At 41.1% G+C, this 16352-nt stretch overlaps 1 protein-coding gene across 1 annotated transcript; it reads left to right on the top strand.

Moving 5' to 3' along the window:
* The first annotated feature begins 1036 nt into the window (after positions 1 to 1036).
* LOC117452055 (uncharacterized) lies at positions 1037 to 2493 on the top strand. The gene is made up of 2 exons (XM_034090491.1): positions 1037 to 1066; positions 1429 to 2493. Exons 1-2 carry the CDS (start codon positions 1037 to 1039, stop codon positions 2491 to 2493), a joined length of 1095 nt encoding a protein of 364 aa, XP_033946382.1.
* Positions 2494 to 16352: the final 13859 nt, after the last annotated feature.

Here is a 16352-nt window from a genome sequence, read left to right as displayed (position 1 = left end):
GCAAGACGGGAGTCATAGGTACAGACCGGGTCAGGGAGCAGGCGAGGCAGGCTGGTCAGGGACAGGCAGGGTCGAAACCGGGAGAGCAATCTGGAGGATAATGCGGGAAAGACTGGCATGCTGCAAAGTACGATCTGGCACTGAGGTGAAAGTGAAGTGGGCCTAAATACTAATGGAGCTGATGGGTGTAACAGAGTGAGAGAGAGAGAGAAAGGGTGTGACTACCAGGTGACTAAGGAAGGTTAATGCAGAAAGTAGGTGAGTGAGAAAGCAGACTCTAGAGGCTTCTCAATACTCAAATTTCCCCTCCTCGACTCCCCTCCTCGAGACTTAGTCCCGCCCACAGGAGATGCGAGCGGAGGACCGAGGAGAGAGGAGGGGAAGCAGCAGACGTTTAAAGAAATGAGAACTCCTCTCCTCTGAGCGGTAATATTAAAGCGACGTCCGTTCATTATTACGTGGCAACAGCTGCATCAGCTGTCGAGTGTTTTGTCATATTTTATAATCTCTGTTAGATCAGCTGAACATTGTTCCCCCACATATTTACTTTGAATTCAATTAGCAACAAGGCATAGTATGTCAAGAATGTATGAATATGTATAATGTAACACAGGCCTGCATCTCTTCTGTATTGTGGCGCACTAAAATATTAGTATGAAAATACCATGGAAAATACTCAATAAAGTGCTATATATATATACGTTTGATATATTCACACATGCACACACACAAACGCCTAAAAAACCCAATGACTGTTGATAAACTATCGACAGGTATGTTTACCTTTTTAAACTAGGCTTAATTAGATGATAAGTCATCAAGTCACACGTCTTTGACAAAACACCTGCACCAAATTTCTAATCAATTACCAAATCATGAGGGACCTGACAGCCTATATAAGGTCCAGGCACACCTCTGATTTATAGTCTCAATATTGAGAATGAAGACCGCAATAGTGTGCGCCTTATGGCAGTGGCACGAGCAGAAAACTAAATCCCGTGAGGAAAGACGCCGTTCCCAGCGCTGGAAAGCGAGAATGCGCAATGCCATCCTGCTTCATCTTGAGGTATTTGTTTACAAATGTTTGAAATGTTTGAAAAATAGCTGGCTTTTTTTAATTGGAATACAAAAATTACCAACTACTTGTAGCAAGACAATCATGACACATATAGGCCTAAGCCAGAGAGTCAGAGAAAAAGCATGTTTGTCAAAGAGACAGTTGTGTTTTGGATGATGTAGTTGCATTTATTCAAGAAGGGACCATGCACATTAGTTAACACGAGCACTTGAGACCATGAAATGTGCCAGATTTAGCCATGGCTTTATTCCTTATGACAGAATATTTATGTGCAGTTTAAATTGCGGGATAAAGGAGTTTAGTCTGCTGGATAAAGGTATTGACCTCTGTACATGTTATTCTTCCTGTAGGTTCAGCACCCACACTCTCGGTACAAACGTTTGAACAGCAGTGTCCCACTGCTTAAACTGTACTTCGAGGGTGATGGGTGCCTGCTGAAGGACTTCAGGATCCGTCGAGACTCCCTGGAGGCCTTGATGCGGTGTCTGGGGCCTGAGAGGAGACAGGCCTGGGGACACCACATGACTGTCTTGACGACCGTGTACTGGCTGGCACACGGTTTGTCATACAGTGTGGTGTCCCGGGCCTTTCAGGTACCCCTCGCCACGGTCCACAGACTGGTCCACCAGGGAGTGGAGGACATCGCTGCTCTCCGGCATTCCCTCATAAAGCTGCCTGCTGGTCCAGAGCTGGAGGAGGTCGGGCAGGGCTTCCAGCAGTTGGCCAACAGCCCGGCGTTCAGTTCCTGTGTGGGTGCAATAGACGGGTGCCACATACGTATCAGGACCCCATCCGGACCCACTGGCCAGGATTATGTGAATAGGAAGCTCTTCCCATCCATACAGCTGCAAGCTGTATGCGATGGGAAGGGGAGATTCCTCCAAACATTTGTAGGATTTCCGGGCTCAGTCCACGACACCCGTGTCATGAAGCACAGTGCCCTCTATAAAGAGGCTCTTTATCCTCCTCCAGGGTACTTCATTGTGGGGGATGGTGGCTACCCCTGCATTGTACACCCCATAATGATTGTAACCCCGTATCGGGAGCCACTACAGGGGAGGGTACAGAGCCGATTCAACGGCTGCCATGCAAAAGCACGCAGCATAATAGAGCGTGCTTTCGGGAAACTGAAGGTGCGATGGAGGTGCCTCCTGTCGAAGGCCTTGGAGGTCAACCATAACTTTGTCCCTGCTGTGGTCACTGCCTGCTGTGTCCTCCACAACATCTGCCTTACTGCAGGAGACATTCTTGAACTGTTGGAGGAGCAGGAGGAGGAGCAGGAGGGGGTAGAGAGGTCTCCACCTCGTCCTGTGAGGGGGGGGCGAGGTGGACAGGGCCGGAGAGACAGACTGGCAGACCACATCTCGGCTCCTGACCACAACCCAGTCCAGCTGCAGGACCACGATTACTGCTGAGAGGATATATGTTTTTGGCCAGTTTTTTTGTTACCGCATTAGTTTTGTTGACAGGTTAAAAATGCATTTACTGGCCGGATGCATTACTGTTCTTTTGTTTGTGCCATTTATAAGCCTTATTTCCAATATATAATAATTTACACACGGTTGGTTTTGGCGCAGAATTATTTGAGGAGGAGATTTACAATTCAGAAATTAAAGTGGTCATTATGAGTTTCAGTATACCTTGGGTTGCACAATGAGTTTAAAAACATTGGCCTTTTAGTCATGTCACAATCATAACATATTGAGCTTTGTATAAAATAAAGATGTCCTTGTATATTTTCAGTAAACATGTGTTGGTTTTTGTTCTGTATTTCGAACTGTAAAGAAGGCTACTGATTTAACGTCAAACTTAATTTTTATTCCAAACATAAATATTTTCATAAACTTCACACAAAACAATAAAACAAATCCAAACCAAACGAAAAACAAAGAACGGAAACTATTCTTTTCTAACTAATGCTTCAAATAAGTCGAGGAATCTTTTCGAGCTTTCCTCGCTGGCTGCCTGATGGCGGTTGAAGCGGTCCTCCTCGTTGGCCGCCTCTACCTCCAGGAACTGCAATAAACTTCTTTTTTTTCGGGGAGAGGGACCGGCAGAGGTGGATGGCTCAACATCCTCCTGGCTGTCCGGGCCAGACTTGGCGGCCTCCTCATCCACTGTGGCCTGGCTCTGGACAGCCTCAGTGGATGTTGAGCCACTGCCAGAAGCAACAGCAGCAGTGGCCGAGTCCATCAGGGTGGGAGGGTCGATGGATGGCCTCCCACCGATGGCCTCATGCATGGCCGTAAAATATGGCCATGTGGCTGCTGTGGCCTCTCCTCTGTCGGTCCCTGTCCCGGTTGGGGGGCATTTCAACTCCTACAAAAACACAAACAAGAGGTACAGTTACACATCAGCATGCTGAGCAGACACAACCATGGTTATAGACACACAAGAGTAAACGAAAAAAAATGACAACATAATTAGGCCTACCTTGTATTTTCGTTTTAAGTTGTCCCACTTTTTGCTGATCTGTGTGGGGCTTACAGAACCGAATAGCGCAAGGGCCTTTAGAACTTCCCTGCGTGATACAAGAGATGTTTCAAGCTGGTCAGCAATTAATAAGGTCTGCAGCAACAGGTGCATCTATCAAAGCAATGAATATTTAAACTCACAGGTTCAGCAGACAATATGAAAATACAAATTGTAACCACCAATACGTAAATGCTAAGGATCATATGTTCCCAACCAGGAAAATGTCACTCACTCCCAGGCTTTCTTGGCAGTGTGCCTTCGGCCTGTGAAAAGCTCGTCATTGTCGACCCTCACTTTAATGAGGGTCAGAGTTTCCTCCTCTGTCCCTGTGGAAAGACAAAGTAAAAAGGTGTAGCTTAAAACTGTCGGAAGATTTACCGACTCTGTAATGAGCAATTGATTCTAGTGTATATAAAAACATAGCGCAAATCAAATGATAGTGCTGAATGCTAAACAAAGTTCGTGTTGATTTATACTCTTAAAAATAAATAAACGTTTGCCCTTTTAAACATCATAGCATGCTGTAGCAGGATTGGGTGTAGTTAAAATGTGGATACAAACATAAAGAATATCAGGTGAAATGTCAATAACGAATGCGGTTAGAAGGCTCTAACTGCATACAGACGTGCATAGTTTGATCGAGCATTTCACTTCTTACATAACTAATGCAACGTATCATTGTTAACACTTACATTTGTGCATCGCTCCCGGCATGGTTTTTAAATGAATCCAGCGGTGTGTCACGCCTCTTTTATACTCCACCGTTCCCGGAAATGCATCCGCGGAGGAGCCGTGGAGGAACCATCAGTGTATCCTCGGTTATAGCTCCTCCAGAGAGCCTCCTCGACGCTCGATGCTCGGTCCTCGGTGTGCATTTAGAGAAATGAGACGTCCTTCAAAATGGCGCGCTGAAATTCATTTCCGGGTCACTACCGGAGGACCGAGGAGTCGAGGAGTCGAGGAGGGGAAATTTGAGTATTGAGAAGCCTCTTCTGACACTGTGGAGCGCATGAAGCAGACCCTTCGCGCGATAGCGGAGCTAACAGGTACAGGAGGGGTAGTTAATCGATCACAGATGGCGTCGTGAAATATACCTGGGCAGCCCACACAAGTAAAGTCTATGTGTGGGAAAACTTGCCCTGTATCACGATTGATGCCAAACAAGTGCAATGTTACCTTTTTAGAGAGGTTTAGAAAAAAGAACCCACCTCTGGGGTCATTTGGTGTGTATTTGCCGTTTCTCTGAAACCCATTCGTCGATTTTGGTGATTGACACCACTTTTTAACCGTTAGAGCCAAAATAATCGAGGGGAGGTTCCTAAATCCACCTAAACATGTACATTGAGGAGTGAGAGTGATGCGCACGCAGTTTTCCCAAACCAAAAGTTACATTACGCTCTGAAAACTAGGCTTATTGATCAATAATATGATGATGGATATCAATAATCATTTCAAAGTGACACAGAGACATTGGATTAACCTTCTGCAGCGTTTTTATGCGTTTATTGCCATTGAACATCATTTTTTATCAGAAAACAGCAAAGGTAAGAGTTATTTGCCGTTTTGGCTACGTAAAGTGGAGTTGTGTGTTGTCTTTGCTGGCTTTCGCTGCCACAAGTTTTGGTCGCTTAGTGGTGATACTCATACCATTGGGATATGTGGAATCTGAGCTTTTAGATGATATCTTGTTTGTGCAGATCTGATGAAGTATAAAAGATCGCTAACGTAAGTTATGTGCTAAGTGCGTTAGCATTCTTTAGTTTATTGCTAATTCAGAGGCTTGGCGTTAGACTTGTGTTTTGTTTCGGTAAAAATGGTTCATATAGTCAGGTGGCTGAGTCTCATATAGTCAGGTGGCTGAGTCTCTTCCCGTTAAGTGGGTATGACACATTCATAGTTTGTTAAATGTTAAGAAGCCCCGTGAGCTCCCCGTGAGCTCCCGGGTTTAACAAGAAAAAAACAAAACGCTTTTGAAGTTGGATTTGTATGCCCTCCAACCCAACCTAACCCACTGACCAGCTGTGAGGAGTTGAGTTAACAGGCAGGATTTAAACTAATTTGTTCATTCTTCATACAACTGTTATTACAACTGTTATAAATGATCCCAAAGTGTTTGCCTTAAACCCCCATTTGCAGCATTATAGGGACATATAGTTAATAAAAACAATAGAAATTCCTTCCACATTTTGAATCATATGTGCATATGGTCCCACACACCATCGAGGTCTTAACATATCAGCACAAGGCACTCCACTTCTTCTAGCGTTGCTTTAAAAAGTCTGAAAAGCATAGTATAGTATTGTGAGTGGAAAGGTCAGCAGTAAAGAGGTCAAAGGTGAAATAATTTGAACTTTAAAGCGCAAGACTAGGGTAGTGCTTTCTCTTAGTGGGGCGTCATCACTCTATAAGAATAACAATGGCAAGATCAGTGCAGAAATATTTTACAGTGCATCCTCTGAATGCAGCTGTATTAGTATGTGTTACGGAAATCTTAGACCCAGTCAATACTGTGGAGATACACGAGTCAGAATGATCAAACAATAAATGGTGAAACAAACAGAGTTGTCTTTCTGGTTATTTATTTGAATATTCAAAGACACAGGTCTCACAGAGTATAGGATAGTCTGCAGGAGTGTGCGCAATAGTCACAACATAGCAAAGCTTATATACAATATAGGGCGGGCAGACAGAGTTTCCTCAGAAATCTGCTTTCACACGGTCTCATATTGTTATGGGAGTTCAAACTTTGTGTGACGAGGAGTAGTTTCAACATAGTCTGCCAAATCAGCTCTGTGGCCTTGAAGCGCTTGGGCATAAAAAGCCTCATTAGAGTATGCAGAGAAAACAGCACATATCAGGCAATGGTATAGTTGTGTTAGACAATGCTTCTAGAAGCATTTGGTTTTACCATATAAGGTAAGATAAAGCAATTGCCACTACATTTTTGTTAGTAATTATTTTACAAATTACTAAAATTTGCCATTCTATGACCTAAACACCAATTGATACTAAGTTACAATGGAGGGAAGTGCTGAGTCAGAAGACTTTCATTGCACAGTAAGGTGCTCACACATTAAAGTCAGATATTTGTTTTATTTTTTAACTAAAGACTAAACTAAAGACATTTTTTAACTAAAGACTATAACCAAGAAGACTCCCCTTTTTTGAGAGTTCATCATTGTGTGCATTTCTGCTAGCAGCAGCTTATATCACTTCAAAGGACAGAGTCAACTAAAATAAATATTGTCAGTGGAGTATCTGTCTTGTCTTAGTTTACAGGTTTCTAAAGGTGTGTGGCAACCCAGTTGAATTAATGTTCACATTTTCATACAAATAGCAGGAGCATATTTCAGCGATGTTGTTTTTCTTCTTTTAATGATCAGTTACAGTTAAAACATTTGTACACATTCACATGCATACAAATCATGCATTGCCATTCTGTCCCTCTTTGAAAAAGAACTGCCATGAATCCAATGCTTTTTTCCCCTCCTCAAAGGGGGTCAGGGCTTTTAGATGAATTGGCCTGTGAAAAATATTGGATGATGAGAAATTGAAAAAATGGAAATTCCCTGCTGCCCAGCTTGAGTCCCTCCTCTATCCCAGCAATTATAGCCTATTAAAGTTCCCTCTTAGTTGTAGACCTCCTGCTTTTCGAAACAGTTCCTGACATTTACACAACTATCTCACACCAGGAACATCTAGTGACTTTGAGAAACACCGTCTGAGTGATTCAGGTGGAAATAAAGAGGTTGTAGTTCTCTGTAAAGAATTGGATTTGGACCCGCTATGTCTTCTGTTAGGAAGACCACACTTGAGAATGAAGCTTTATGGAAAAGAAATGCTGAACAGTGGCTTCAAATCCATTCCACTTGCTTATTGAGAGAATGCCCAAATCAATGAAACTCCGTACCATGTATTCACTGCTACTTTGTACCAAGGCAGATTCTCCCATAGCAGCGCGCGCATGTTCAAGGAGTGTTGTCATAGTTGGACGGCTCAGATCTGTTGAAGCAATGTCGGTAGCAGAGGTAAGGCACACACCAAATGTTTAGGAAATGGTTAATACAGCGAAAATAAAAGCTGACGATCTCTTGGTTTGATATGTGTTCTCCCCCAGACAACATGGACATAAGAAAACTTCAAAGAAGAGGAAAGTAAGTCATCAGCTGGTAGCAGTTAATCAGTTAACAGTGATGGCGGCGGAGGAGTTTCGTCTTTATGTCATGATAGAGAGATACAAATAGTTAATAGTTTAGATGAGAAAAGGCATCGAAATGCCAGGTTACTAGTATTTATCATGTTAACAGGGAACATGAATAACCCCATCTCTCTGTGCTCATGTAAACACCATATCCCCAATATGATCATAACCGGGATAATACTCATAAACGGCTTACTGATGTCCATGTAGAGCCGCAGTCAGTGTGTTTTACTGGAGCCTCAGTTCAATAAGAGATTATTTTCTGAGTTCTTTGACTTCGGTACTCTCTCTCAAAAAGGGAATGTGCATTATGTTTTAATTATACTTCTTATCATTCAGAAGCTTTTTGTGTGTTTATGTTTTACAGAGTGCTTATAGGCCATTTCCATCCCAGTATTCAGTTAACTATTTATTTTCTGTACACATTACATAGACTAGCTAATATTCTACCTACTGCTTGGGACTTTGAGTCTTAAAAATGTCCAATGTCACAGACTGGGACTTACTTTAGAGTCAGTTGTATTTACATTCAGTAGACTTGTTATGATTCAATGTGAAAGAGTATACTGCTCAATACATAATGATCACTTCACCACCTCTCTTGACATCTAGGCGCTTGAGAGTGAGTCAGAGGCAGAACACAGGGACAGTGGAGAGAGGTCCGTTGCTGAGGTGAGTGATGAAAGGGAAATGACAGTTTAGAGTAAATTGTGATGTGGACCCTCATCCCAGAATGTTAAGGAAATCAGTGGGGATATTGAACAGGAAACATTTCAGTCAAGGGGCATCATATGACCAATATAGACAGAAGAGCAACATTTAAGTCAATGATAGCATTCCTAGGTGAACTTAACATCTGTATGGAGTCAGATCAGTCTCAATATTAATAAATGCTCACAGAAGGATTCACAAATATATTTTGCGATTTATATATAAATGACTCTCCACAACAATATCTCTCAATGCACTCTCACATATTTATTGTTGTATATAAATGTACAAAAAATGGGCATTTAAACTGCTTTTTATGAATTCAAAGACGGCTCTGAATTAATAATCAAATATGTTTCCTTTCTCTACTACTGGATGAAATTACAAAATGTACCCATCATTTTCCTCATGCTAGTATAGCCACATAAACCACCTGTTAAAATGCACCAGAATACAGGAAATATTTATGTTTTCCATTGGGGGCGACCCCCACACCCCCCGTTAAAAATGTCCCCCCCACATTCAGGATGCTTCCTATGCCCATGGTAGTATTACTAATTCTGAGGATCCTGAACTGTTTAAGTCCCAACTGCTCACAGTTATCCTTATCAGTCCAACCTGCAGACTGCACCTCCCCCCCCACACACACGGATCCAACACTGAGTGCCTCCGGCTGCCAGATCCCTGCAGGTGTGCCTGAATGCATAATGTTAGCCAGTTTGTTCATTCAGTGGTGGCTGATAATGAGTGTTCACTTATTAGGACTGATTTCAAAAACAGCGTGGCTGGAATAATTATTTAAAACAGCGCGGAACATTTTGTGATGTTTGCCATGCAAATTGGCATATGCTAATCTAGTCTAGTCATTCATAGAGTTTAGCCAGGATCTCCACTGACCCTACAGCCACCCCTGTTAGAGTCTTATTTTCTGCTCCTCGCAGACTCCTGTCCAGCCTGCAGAAGCATATTTAGGAGATTTTTGTTTCCATTTATTTTGGTACCTTTCTCGTTTGTCTGCCCTTTTCGCCTCGCCCTGTCCGCTATTTCTTTCCTGTTCTGGAGACAGGAGGAGGGAGCTTGAAAAGGTGCACCGTGTCTCCCTCGCTGCTCAAAGAGCCACTATGAGGTGCTTTCCACTTCACAAAAGCATTCCTCATCAATTATTCAAAGGCACTGAAATAAAGCAGTTTGCCTCCTCTATCTTTTAAGAACGAAAGGGAATTGTAAATGAAAAGGCACAGAAGTCTTGACGGTTCCGATGCTTGTGCAATTTAAAACATCACTTTTAAAAGATTCAAAGGAGGGAAAAAAACTCAGGAAGTACAGTTTCCTGGCCTTCTTTTAAAACATAAGATCAGATGTAAGAATTGGATTATTCCTATTCATGTTGTATTTATATAAATAATTCAGTTTCTCCTTATCAATGCATCAGGTGGTGTTAAAGCCAACATCAAGGAGCCATTCATTTACCAACGTATTTTTTTCTAATAATACTGGTGCTGAGAAAAAGAGTATGCATTACCTCCAGTTTGTTCTCTGATCATGGACTGCAGTTGGTTGCTCTTAACAGAACGGATCAGAATTCTTCAAAGTGGGCTATTTCCCCTGAAGCGGCAATGGATATTTTCAGCCACACTGCTAAATGTTACAATCATCACGTAGTTGCTACCATTGTCAGTTTTCTGTTTAGAGCTGGACAGGTCATGTACATTATGTCTATCACAAATGTATTGTTGGAAACAGCTGTTACTGGAAAAGGGCTAAGTATTACAGAGGGAAGTTACATTAGCTTTAGTGTTGTGCTCTTAAAAGGGGAAATAGTGAGTGAGAGAAGTGAAGACATACAATCACGCAGTTCCCGCCTTCACTCGTCTCAATCGAGCCATCTTTATAATGAACCTTGTACATTTACAATTAATACACTCAGATTTCAGGACCAGTTATTATGACTAAATTATCCTTTATCTTTAGCTCTTTAACAGTGGTAAAACAACATCTTAATGGAGATGTGAATGTAACAGTGCCTAACAACATGAACAACGGTCAGATTCTACAGCGGCACCACGAGGTCTACAGCAGCTAGCTTCAATGCCGACAAAGTTAGCCAGAATTAGCCAGAACCTTCAAACTATTTAACAAAGTGCAAAATACACACTTTGTATACGGTAATTACCTTAAAAGGGGAAATAGTGAGTGAGAGAAGTGAAGACATACAATCACGCAGCTCCCGCCTTCACTCGTCTGAATCGAGCGAGGAGGATCGCCAACACACTCTCACTCCCTAAGCGTCCAGCAGCGACGCTTGGTCAGGGTCCCGTGGCATCCAGTTGTGACGCTCCTAGGCTCCTTCAGCTTCATAAACGGACGCAAAGAGCTTTCAACTGATTGCAATGTATTCCCATCGGCGGCGGTATTTGACGCTCAGGGAAGCACTGCATCCATTTATGTCGGCAGCTCTTAAAGGCAATGTGAGCGTCCATTCCCATTGGATAATGGAGAATTGTACACCCGGAAGTAAGTGTTGTCCTTACTGTCGATTGATTTTAAAGTGATATCTCCACTACTCATCAACTCAAAAACACCAAATTACCTTTGTTAATTAAACGACATTGATAGGTTTAAATTGTGTACAATGCTTTTGTGTGTTTCCCCTTCAATTCTGAGAAACAACTTGTTTTCTCTGAAATGTGGATCGCCAAAGAGACTACACTACCCACAATCCCCAGCTATTGTTGTGACGACGCCTGTCAGCTTTGACAAACCTCGTGATAAGTCAACAAGCTCTGTGATTGGATGAAACATAAATTCATACAAAAAAAGTGACGTAGATTTGACTCTGATCTATTATTCAAAACCATTCTATTTATTCTAACGTAAATTACATGCCAGTGTTTTATCTTTTTATTACGTATATTTTTATACTTTTTTTGCTATGAGTTATATCTGAAGCAAATTATGTTTCTGAAGATGTGTAATCAATTCCACCCTTCAATGTAGCATACATGTAAACTCTCATTACAGGAACAATACAGGAAACAGACGTAGGAAAGATCCTCAGCTCGCTGATTGGATGTTTTAGCCGCAATGCACGTTTTTAAAGATATTACTGTTTTTCTTCGAATAAAATAATGTAAATACTGAGTTGAGAGAATAGTCAGGGGATTTGGATGATGGGAGACACATCTATGGAATCACAATTTCAATAGCTTACCATTAAATGACGGATATACCTTTCTGTCTGTGATGTTTTACAAATCAGATATTAATTTGTAGAAGTAAAACATGAGAAATAGTATAGCAATATCCTGTAAAATTATGTAAAAACATGAATAAAACTACACATCTTCAGATGTTATACATACATAAGTGTCCTACACTAATAATTAGGGCTGTCAGTCGATTAAAATATTTAATCGCATGATTGTCCATAGTTAATCGCGATTAATCGCAAATTAATCGCACATTTTTGATCTGTTCTAAATGTACCTTAGAGGAATATTTTTCAAAAACAGCTCCTTATATCCGTTAGCGCAGCAAGCTAGCACCAGATGCTAACAACAACAATGCACATAAGGTCTCTCTCTCGCTCGCTTGGGCTACACATACACCCACCCTCCCGGTCCTCCCAATAGCCAGTCGGTGCCTGCCGGTGAGCGTGGAAGTGTGGTCTGCTGCAAGCGGGCGGCAGGAGTGGGGCTGTCAGCATCAGCTTGTAGATGGTATTTTAAACTCGATGCGCTCTGAAACTACGGAGCGGCCGAGGGAAAAAAATACACATGCGTTAATCGCGTTATTAACGCGTTAACTTGACAGCCCTACTAATAATACAAAGTTATTATTAGTATGCTGTGTACCTTGTGTGCACCGCCTAGTGGTTAAAGCACGTTATTGAATTATTTTTGTTGAATAATGTTATTTTTGTTGAATAATGTTATTTTTGTTGAATAATGTTATTTGATGAAAAAAATATTAAGAGTGCATACTTTCATAAGGGGAAAGTAGAAGGTCAATGATAGAAATATAGAAAATAAAAAATCAAGAAGATACTGTAAGTGATCTCTACAATAAAACAGTTTAGTGCCGGATGTACAAAGATATTAATATGAGGATGTGCAAAACAGACAAACTAATTAACCTTTATTAACACATTAAAGAATACTTTAGGTTAAGGTCTTCTTTCAAATAAGAAAAAAGCTTTGGGGGTATCTATCTACAGATACATATTAAGCCCTACAAAGTACTTAAAGTCTACTATATTGCTTTCCTGCAATGTTAACTATGTTGAAGCACTTATTTTAACTGATATTATACACATTAATTATACTCTTATGTATGTAGATAGTATAAGAAATGTGCAGAATATGACAGTTTAATGGTGGATGTCTTGTAATGCACTGTTGAGGAACCTGTGACCCAAGTTTTTCATTCATTGCATAACTACACCGTAGTTGTGTATATGATATGTCAATAAACCTTTGAAAATCTTGAAAGGGATGTGCAAAATAGCAATTATAAAGTTTTTAATTAACTATTAGTAGAGAATAACGAGTAATGAATTGACTTTATAGAGATCTGCAGATAAATGTGTAGTCTTCTCAAGTACCAACTATCAAATATCTCTCCTGATTGTTGGCACTTGACACTCACCTTCGCTGAATTTTACTCAGGTGTAACTAAAGTCTGCTTTAAGGGTTGTTCACATCATTAATCAGAATCTGCAAAGTAACTAAAATAAATGTAGTGGAGTAAAAATACCAGGTTAACCTCTGAATTGTAGTGGAGTAGAATTACAAAGTAACAATGAGCTGTCATGTGGGTATACGGCATTAATATAATGCTGCCCATTATGGATACAAGCGATTTTCAACCATTTAGTAATTACATGTTTTACATTTGTACACACCAATTTGTTTCCTATCGCCTAAACCTCCAGGGCTGTACACAGTTTAATACTGTCAACTTCTAATTTTGGGAAAAACAAAAACGTCTTTTAAAACTACAATTCCCAGTAGAGACGTGTCATAGAGAACATGTTGCGAAACACAATAGCCAGCATGTGTAGTTCCGGGGGGGTTTCGAGTCCAGTTTTGAATAGTCTGCCGTGGTTTCATTCCATTTCAAAGAGCTCGACGCTCGGCGTAACCTTGGCTCAATGCCACTCTAACATCCAATCCAAGAGCTTGAAGATTAATCACAGGGTTTTTCGCAAAGCGGACAGGCGTCGTCACAACAATAGCTGGGGATTGTGGGTAGTGTAGTCTCTTTGGCGCTCCACATTTCAGAGAAAACAAGTTGTTTCTCAGAATTCAAGGGGAAAAACACAAAAGCATTGCACACAATTTAAACCTATCAATGTCGTTTAATTAACAAAGGTAATCTGGTGTTTTTGAGTTGATGAGTAGTGGAGATATCGATGTAAAATCAATCGACAGTAAGGAGAATACTTACTTCCGGGTGTACAATTCTCCGTTATCCAATGGGAATGGACGCTCCCATTGCCTTTAAGAGCTGCCGACATAAATAGATGCGGTGTTTCCCTAAGCGTCAAATGCCGCCGCCGATGGGAATACATTGCACTCAGTTGAAAGCTCTTTGCATCTGTTTATGAAGCTGAAGGAGCCTCGGCGCGTCACAACTGGACGCCACGGGACCCTGACCAAGTGTCGTTCCTGGACGCTTAGGGAGTGAGAGTGTGTTGGGATCGCAGTGATCGCTCCCACCAGAACCCCGAGACATTACCAACAGATCAACGCACAATCAAGCCATACAGCAGGATACATCTCTTTCTCCACATTACATGTTAGACATTATAATTGACTATTCTTGTCTGTCACACTAGGGCTCAGGTGTTTCTGAAACTGGACAACAAACTGTCCTTCTTTGGTCACATCGCTGCTCCAAGCCGCTCCTGCAGATGCAATCTTCACAACATCAGGAGGATACGTCTCAAACTCACCTCAGAAGACAACCCAGGTTCTGGTCCAAGCTCTTATCATCTTACTATTACAACTCTCTCTGGGCTTGTCTACCTGCAAGTGCCATCCCATTTTTGGCCGCAGCAGATCAACTGGTCTTCAATCTCCCTAAGTTCTACTACACTTCACCAGGCCTCCAGTGACTGTGAATGAAGGACCCAGGTACTCAATAGAAACACAACTGTTTGCTGTGCTGGCTTCAAAATATTGGAATGAGCTCCCCGTTGATATCAGGTCAGCAGAAAGTCTACAAATCTTACGCCACAGACTGAAAACCCACCTGTTCCCAGCACTTCGAAATATTGAGCTTATTTAAAGCCAATCCAGTGGCACTCTTTATGGTTTATCACACTTTTACATGAAAGAGAACCACATGTTGGAGCTTTAAGTTGAACATTAGAACAACATTTTGGGGAAAGGGCTGGTAATTAATATTTCATTATTGAACGTAGAGTATGTATTTTCAGAGCTAATTAATTTCACTTCTGCCAAACAGATGCAGAACTTGTATTACTTATTTTTTTATTTAGTTCAGCCTTAAAAATATGTACTCCACATTGCAGTAAATGTTGTTCCCCCTTTTAGGGCAGTAATTTGAGCTTTCATTTGAAATGTATAGCATTGGGAATATCCTTACATTTTTTTCGTTCCTTTGCTTAATCAAAACGTTTTTCTTCAATAACTACTTACTAATACTCCTTAAAATAATTCCTTCATGAGGGATTAGATTAGTAACATAATGCATTTGTTATGCAAGACACTCCCTCAGAAGTCAATATCTGATCAGAAGCTGGAGGCGTCCTCTACTTCATGTGCAGTTAATGTGATTAATACACACATTTGTGATTAGTGATTGGCTGTTGTTTGGCTGTGAGAGGCGGTCTACAAGTGATTGGACAAAGTTAAACAGGAAGGAGTCGCCTCTTCGGTTTGAAACTGACATGATAATAAGGGAAGTGAGGATGGTAAGCCAAGAGGTGTGGCCCAGCAGCCGTAAAGAATGAAGGAGTCTCGAAGAATGATTGAACTTATCTTGCTTTACTGATTTACTGTCGCTAAAGTCCATTAACATTATATTTGCCATCAATCCTCTCAGAGATCTTCTCTATCTACTTGTTCTAAACGATCTGAGTTCTGCTTCAGCATATCAATGCGTCAGTGATTTGCTGATACCACAGTCAGCTGTTATGACATTTTCTTCCAGAACATTAACATATTGAATACACTCTATATTGGCAGGACATACAGTAGTTCCAGACAAGGGTTGCGATCGAATAGTCTTTTTTTGCTTAGGAAGGTTCCTAAAAAAGTGGAATGACATAACTAAGTGCCATGATACAAGTTTTTTGAATTGTCTAGAATCTAGACAATTATAAAATAATTAAAATAAAGGAAGCATGGAAACTAGAGTCTAGATGATCGGATAGGAGTTGCCATGCTTCCTTCCGGCTCGAGATACACTTTTTGTTATATTCCATGGAATGCTCTGAACATCCCGATAGCAATGAATATCTTAAGTGCTTTGACAAAAAATCCATAAAAAAATGTCATCTGTGGAAGCCGTAGTACTGTAAAAAGCACGACCAATCATTTGAGCCGGCCCGGCAAAAATGACTGGATGGCCTACCTGCCTGTCAGCCTTCCATCTGTGCACAAACTTATCTTGTGCCCCCCCAACGTAATTTACAGTTTTGTACTATGTTCAATCTGAATTGTGTTTAAAATAAAAAACATCTATATTGATTCTGACTTTTCCACATCCAACTCACAGGTTTATCATTACTTTGAGAAAAAAGATTATTAATTTAACCCTTTTAGAAGGGAAGATATGGTCATTTGTTCTGGGAATGCCATTTTCGAGCCTGAGACCTGAAAAACAGGCTCAGGGTTGAACAGGTTACAACCAATGCCA

This window comes from Pseudochaenichthys georgianus, chromosome 1, assembly GCF_902827115.2.
Source record: "Pseudochaenichthys georgianus chromosome 1, fPseGeo1.2, whole genome shotgun sequence".
NCBI classification, from domain to species: Eukaryota; Metazoa; Chordata; class Actinopteri; order Perciformes; family Channichthyidae; genus Pseudochaenichthys; species Pseudochaenichthys georgianus.
This window is presented reverse-complemented; position numbering and strand designations above follow the sequence as displayed.